Below are 6,599 nucleotides of genomic sequence, written 5' to 3' on the forward strand. Positions count from 1 at the left end.
GTAAGGTGGCGCGCTACTTTGAGCGTGGCGTCTGGTGCCGAGCTGACGCCTCCTCCCTCCGCTGCAGCGGGAGAGCCAGCCTGGAGAAGGGACTGTCGGGATAGTCGGAAGTGAGGGTCTGGGAAGGGGAGTGGTTCGGGGCTGCTGCGCAGCGCGCCAGGTTTCCGCAGCAGCCCTGCACCCCTCCGGGTCGCCTCCAAACGCAACGCTGCAACCATGCCCCTCCACGTGAGCCTCGCCAACGGCAACCGCGACCTGGACTACGACTCGGTGCAGCCATACTTCATGTGCGACGATGAGGAGGAGGACGTGCACCAGCAGCCCCCGCAGCCGCCAGCGCCCAGCGAGGACATCTGGAAGAAATTCGAGCTGCTGCCCACGCCGCGCCCGTCCCCGGGCCACCCGGGCCTCTACTCGCCTCCCTGCGAAGCGGTCGCCGCGTCTTTCTCCCCCAGGGATCACGACGGTGATAGCTTCTCCACCGCAGATCTGCCCGAGCTGCCAGGAGACGCGGTGAAGCAGAGCTTCGTCTGCGACCCGGACGACGAGACCTTCGTGAAGAACATCATTCTGCAGGACTGTATGTGGAACGGCTTCTCGGCCTCCGCCAAGCTGGTGTCCAAGCTGGACCCCTACCAGGCTGTGCGCAAAGAAGGCGCCAGCGTGAGCCCGGCCGCCGACGTGGAGCCTGCTACGCCTCCAGACTGCACCTGCAACACCTGAGCGCACAGCACCGGGGCTTTGGACTGTAAGCTTCAGCCATGATAACGGCCTCAAATTCTGGGCATAAGAGAACCCTCCCTTCCCCCTTTTCTTTTTTAAGCTTGCCATCCTCCCTCACTCCCCTTATCAGATTTGTATTTGTTTAAAAAAAAGAAATCTTAAAGTATATCAATTTCCAACGTCAGCTGGACCCTTAAATGTAAATAACTTCAATAAAACATTTTATCAGTTATACAAAATCTAAGATATGAAGTATAAAGGTATATTTTCCTTTTAAAAGCTGATTTTTTTTTTTTACTGATTTAAGAAAATCAAAATATTGGCAAATTTGTTGAGCCCATGCTTAAAAAAAACAGCTTTATGAAATTAACAAAATAAAGAACCAAGAAGCTACAGAAAATACTACTGCTAAAGGTAGGCAAAAAGTAAAAAAGGGGAAATTTTTATGACCAAAAAGGAAAAATTAAAACGAAAGATGAAAAGACAAAAGATTGCCCAATAATGAAACAAACGCATAAACAAAATTAAATAGGCTAAGAGGTTTAAAATAATTGATAGAATTTTAAAAATAAAATAAAGGTACTACTGAACTATAGCAGGAGGGAAAAGGTGAATCATGAGAGGCAAGAGAAAAAGAACACTAAGGTATTTGTGCCTCTTCTCTCTGGGTCTCCTGTATTTAGACACTGCTGGGAGGTGGCGTGGTCAACAGAGACTCTTGTCTCTCCTACAGTTTAGGCCGGTGCTGAGCCCACAAGAAACAAGGCAGCAAGATCTCTTGGTACTTTGCCTGAGTGAGTACAGGGGCCTCTGCTGGCCGTACTTGGCTCTGCAGTCTGAGTCTGGGCAGCCCTCTTAACCCCTCTCCCTCCTGAACTTCCTCAGTTCCTTCTCCCAGGAGAAGCTGAAGTTCTAGCTGAGATGAGGGTAGTGTCTCCCAGGTGTATATTAAAGTGGAGTCTGTGACAGGGATGTGGGGTAGACCACTGCAGCTTCAGGGTCCTCAGACCCCACAGTGGGGGACACTTAAAACTAAGTGTTGCTACAGCTGCTGGCCCAAGCTCACTGCTACCAAGCTGCAGAAACCTCCAAGTTGATAAGGTCAGCTGCAGGCCACAAGGGTGGAGTCCCTTCCCCCATGCAGTGCCTGCGGAGCCCAGCTTCCTGCCACTGCGACCCTTTGGGCTCTCAGTACCAGGCCCCTACTCTCCACGGCTGCCTCCCAGGTTCTCACCATGGAGCTCTGTGGCGGTCCCTGAATGGCCATGGTTCCCTGTTCTTGCCCTCCAAGCTAGAACAGGTTTAAACAACAGGTTTCCTTTCAGGATGGCTCCTGGTCCCAGCCCAGAGAGCTGGGACACTGTTCTCCACATCTGGACCACCTGGCCAAGAGAGTGACTGTTCCTAACAAGAAGAGCAGCTGCATTTGAGGCATGTGTGAGGTGGGAGCTTGGCCTATGGGAAGGACCACCAGGCTCTGCACAAGGCCACCATGCTGACCTCTGCCTGAGGTTCTGACCCCTCCCCACACAGTAGGCACCATGCTGGATAAGGACCCTCCAAGCCAAGTTCTCAACACAGAGGGGATTATTTGCCTAGAGAGGCAAGGACTGGGAATAAGAAACAAAGCCAGGAGCTAGAGGAGGAGAGAGAAGCAGGGACAAGAACAAGGGAGAGGAGGAGGGATGCCTGTCCCAAGGCAGCAGGAGAATATGGGGGCACATGGAGGGAGATGACAAAAGGCTGCCTCTTGATACAGAGAGGACAGACATGTCACAAAGGCAAGAGGTGATTTATAAAGGTAAAGTGGGAAACTGGATGTCAGGATGGGGTGATTTTATTTAGATGTTTACTAGGGCAGCTGGGGGGGAGGGGGGACTTCGATAGACAGCTGGACCTTGGTGGTCAGCCTCAGGAGGAGGAGGAGGTGGACAAATTAGGGAATGGGCCTTGGTGTCCAGCTGTAGGGATGTAATCCAATGGCTTTTAGCAGGGCAAAGGGAATGGGGGAGAGGGCCAGGCCTGCCTGAGTCACACTCACTCGCCAGGTGCGGGCTGGCTGGCGTTCCTTCAGCTCTCTGCCTTCGGGTACATGCTGTCCTCTGTTCCTACATGTCCCCATCTGTCCTATGACTGCCTTGGTGAGTGTCTGACCTGTCCCCTCTTTCTCTGTAAGAGCAGCTCTCTACAGAGACTTTTCCTTACCCTGACTCTTCTCGTCCCCCAGGGCCCATGAAGTCACCTGTCAGCCTTCTGTAACTGCAGGTCTCTCGGTTAGGTCTTCACCATGCTAGAGAATTGCAGTCGTTGCTGCTCAGCCATTGGTCAACGATTTCCATGTTGCCCATTAGTAATTAGTTCCATTCAGTTTTGTTCCTGCTCTTGTGCCCTGTGAGCTCCTGGCTGAGGGCATCCAGCCGGCACTCTGGGAGGGGCACCTCAGAGTTTGACTTGGCTCTGAGAACAGACGAACAAAGGCGGTGTGGCTCATTAACAGAAATTGATTTCACAGTTTCAGAGCTGGGGGAGCCCAAGGTGAAGGAGCTGGCAGGTGTGGTGTTTGCTGGGGGACCACTTCCTGGGTCTCTGATGGCTGTGAGCCACTGTGTCCTTGCATGGTAGAAGGGAAGAACCCTGGTCCCCTCTGCTCACTTCCAAGTGTCAGTTACACTAGGAGGCCTGCACCTCTGAAAAGCCCCAGCCCTGACCCCATCACCTTGAACTTAGGTCTCCACACACAGAGCATAGGTGGACACAAAAATGCAGGCCACTGTGAGGCTGGCTCTCTGAATGTCAAACCCTGTCTGAGCTGTGACAACCAAGACTGTCCCAGTGTCTTTCAGATCTTGGTGTCAGGTCGTATTATGCAGCCATCTTTAACTTTCCAGCAGTTTGGAGTTTCCTGGAGCTCTCCCAGGCAAAGAAGTTGCTCACAAACTGGTATCCTTGATGGGAAAAACTGGGAGAGAGAGAAGGAGAGGAAGGTACCAGAAAATAGGGGAAGGGCATGAAGAGAGGAAGATGGTGTGAGGAAGTGTGTGGGTGGAAAAGAGGGGGCATGAGGAGAGGGAGGAAAGGGGACAGCAAAGAGAGGATGATTTCCCCCGTAAGAGAGAGATGACCTCTGTGCTGCTACAGGTTCTCCCTGGAGGCAAGAATGGCTGATGTTATAAATTGCTCCACAAAAGTAGACAGAATGATCAGAGGACACAAACTCCAGGAGCTCCAAGTCACCTGAGCAGTTGTGGGTGGAAGCCGTGAGATTCCTTAAGGTGGTGCTGCCCACTCCCTCAGTGTAACAAGAGGACTTCTGGGAGCTTTAACTGTCCTCACACCACATCCCCAGCACGGTGATCCCAGGATGCAGGATGACAGAGCAAGCTCCTGCAGAGTTGCATGGAGTGGCCTCTCCTACCTGACAGATGAAGCCTCAGGGCCATCTCAGCAGCTCCGTGAAGAGGGATGAGGTCTCTATTGCTAGCAGGAATGTCAGACTTCTGGAATGGCGGGGCCCAGAGTACAGGGAGTGGAAGCACAGCCAGGCAGGTGTGGAACGCAGAGCCCCTCTCAGGGCTGGGGCTTCTTCCTCAGGATACTTTCCTGTTTCCCACCCAAGGCCAGGGCTTTTGCTGAGCTGTGAACTTCAAACTTCTCGGTGCCCTCCACTCTCCCTGTCGTCTGCATTCTCTTCCTCCGGATCCTCCGCTCCTTGCAGCACGGAGCTGCTCAGTCGTCTTCCTGCAGTGTGTCCATTGTGTCATGGATGTGGTTGATGTCGATGGTGCAGGATGTCCTGTGCTGGTAACTTTGTGCTCTTCTGTTTGCATCAGAGGCCTCCAGAGAAAAAGCAGCTGTCTTCCACAGATGTCCCTGTTTCATCATCTCACAGACAGAGGATGCCTGTGTGCTGAGGAGATGACCCGCTCATCGTCAGGTGCTCTAGCAGGCTTAGGTGTTTTAAATGTTCAGAGAGGGGAGAAAGGATGGTAAACACGATTAGGGATGTGGTCCTGTTTAGAAGTAATGCCTTGGGACTCTTTTGACGAGAGAGAGGTGAGGGTCAGACCTAGGCCCCCTCTGAAGCCAGAACCCTAGTCTATCTGGTCTATTGATGTCTCAGATCGTAGCCTCACTTTCTGCTCCTTCCGTGCCGGGGCTAGGGAATCCTGGGAAATGAGACCACAAGGCAGAGGACAGTGGTGAAGAACAGAGCCTTCTCCAGAGTCTGCATTCCCAGGCAGCCCTCACGTACTCCTGGGGCTTGGGAGGCTCTTCTGCCTCCTTGGTCAGCTGCATTCAGACTCAGCTTCTTGCAGAGTCCACAAGGTGCTTGGCAGAGAGGACCAGGTCCTTCTGAGTAATAGCCGCATCCTGTAGGGAAGGGGAATGCCAGGTTTTGCATAAAGTTTGTTAAGACTTCAAGAGATCAACATTCCATGGTCGGTCCAAAGTGGCAGCTACTGGTTTTAGTCTGAAGAAGCTGAGGGAGAATTAGAAACACAGAAGATAGGTCTCATGAATAGGATGTGTTGTCCCTATTGGGAGAACTGGATGGGGCTCTCGGCAGTGACACGGAAGGGTTCGATATGAACAGAGCAGGGTTTTAGACCCACTTCAGCCTGTGTGCAACTCAGCCCCAAGAACCCCAAACTTTCTCTTGGTAGCTTCATCCAAGGGTGTCCTGCAGGACCCACTTTTTCAACTCAGGGCTCAGCCTGGTCACTGAGTTGTCCTTATAGAACCACTCTCCATGTCTTCCCCTTCCTGGTTTTCTCCTCCTCAGAGCACTGGCTGGGGCTGCCTGAGGTTGTTGTAACAAACCACCTGAACATCTCACATCTGCTCCCCTCAGGTGCGGAAGTAGGGTGTGAAGACTAGGTCAGTGCCACACTTCCCTAGCTTCCGGGGAGGCCCCTGTATTGACAGCTTCCTGCACTCCTCAACCTCTTCCTTGTTCCTGTTCTGCCATTGTCTTCACTTGACCCCTCCAGGGCCCCAAAGGTCCCTTTGTCTGACTGTGACAAGAACCCTTGTCAGTGCATTTAGGCCACCCGGACCCTCAACCGTCTTATTCACTACTGCAAGCTCTTCTTGTGTTCTTGTTTCCAAGGTGCAGGAGAAAGCCTCTCTGATGATGGCTGAGCAAGGCACTCATCTGGGAGTATAGAGAAATGTCATTACCCACCAGTTTCACCTTGCAATATTGCTTCACAGTCACATGCCCTTGGGTCACATGGTTTAAAGGGCCACCAGTCAGCTATCCAGCATATGGCCTTCCCTGAAGAGATCTTAGTGATTTGTGGGTGTTCTCATTGGTTGTCTTCCTTCCTTGGACTCCGAGAGAGGGGCACCAGCAGAGGACCCCTGCACCCAGAGAAGTTCCCTCTCCCTGTGCTGGCTTTTTTGTTATGCTAAGTCACATCTCTCACCCTGTCCATGCTGTCTGTGTCCAAGCCTGTTCTGGGTGACATTCACTGCATGGCCTCTGCACTGACATTCTGCAGCTCTCTGAGAGAGCAGCCATGTTCTCTTAGCTCAGACCGTGGAAGCTCCTAGCTTTGACACCTGTCTTGGGATCCTGGGGCTGATCCAGCAGCTAACGGGATGCAATATCTTCCTGCTCCTGGAGTCAAGCTTTGCTTTGCACATGACCTTGGGGGACAGAACATCATAAAGTGGCAGCTTGACCCAGTCGTTTTCCTGTGGAAAGTTCAGCCGAGCAGCCCCCTGCCCTCCTAGATGGGGAGATACAGGGCCAAGACCTGATAGACCAGGAATCAAGAAGCAGGTCCCAGTCTGGGGTGTGAGTGGGGTGTCACCCCAGCTTCCTGCTGACCCAGATGCATCCTACTTCTATAGCCTGTTGTCAGATGTCT

General features: G+C 52.6%; 1 protein-coding gene across 1 annotated transcript; it reads left to right on the forward strand.

The window, feature by feature from the left end:
* Bmyc (brain expressed myelocytomatosis oncogene) lies at positions 1–760 on the forward strand. Its single transcript, NM_001013163.2, has one exon. It carries the CDS (start codon positions 217–219, stop codon positions 721–723), a length of 507 nt encoding a protein of 168 aa, NP_001013181.2. The 5' UTR covers positions 1–216; the 3' UTR covers positions 724–760.
* The last annotated feature ends 5,839 nt before the right edge of the window (positions 761–6,599 follow it).

This window comes from Rattus norvegicus, chromosome 3, assembly GCF_021556685.1.
Source record: "Rattus norvegicus strain SHRSP/BbbUtx chromosome 3, alternate assembly SHRSP_T2T, whole genome shotgun sequence".
Classification (NCBI taxonomy): domain Eukaryota; kingdom Metazoa; phylum Chordata; class Mammalia; order Rodentia; family Muridae; genus Rattus; species Rattus norvegicus.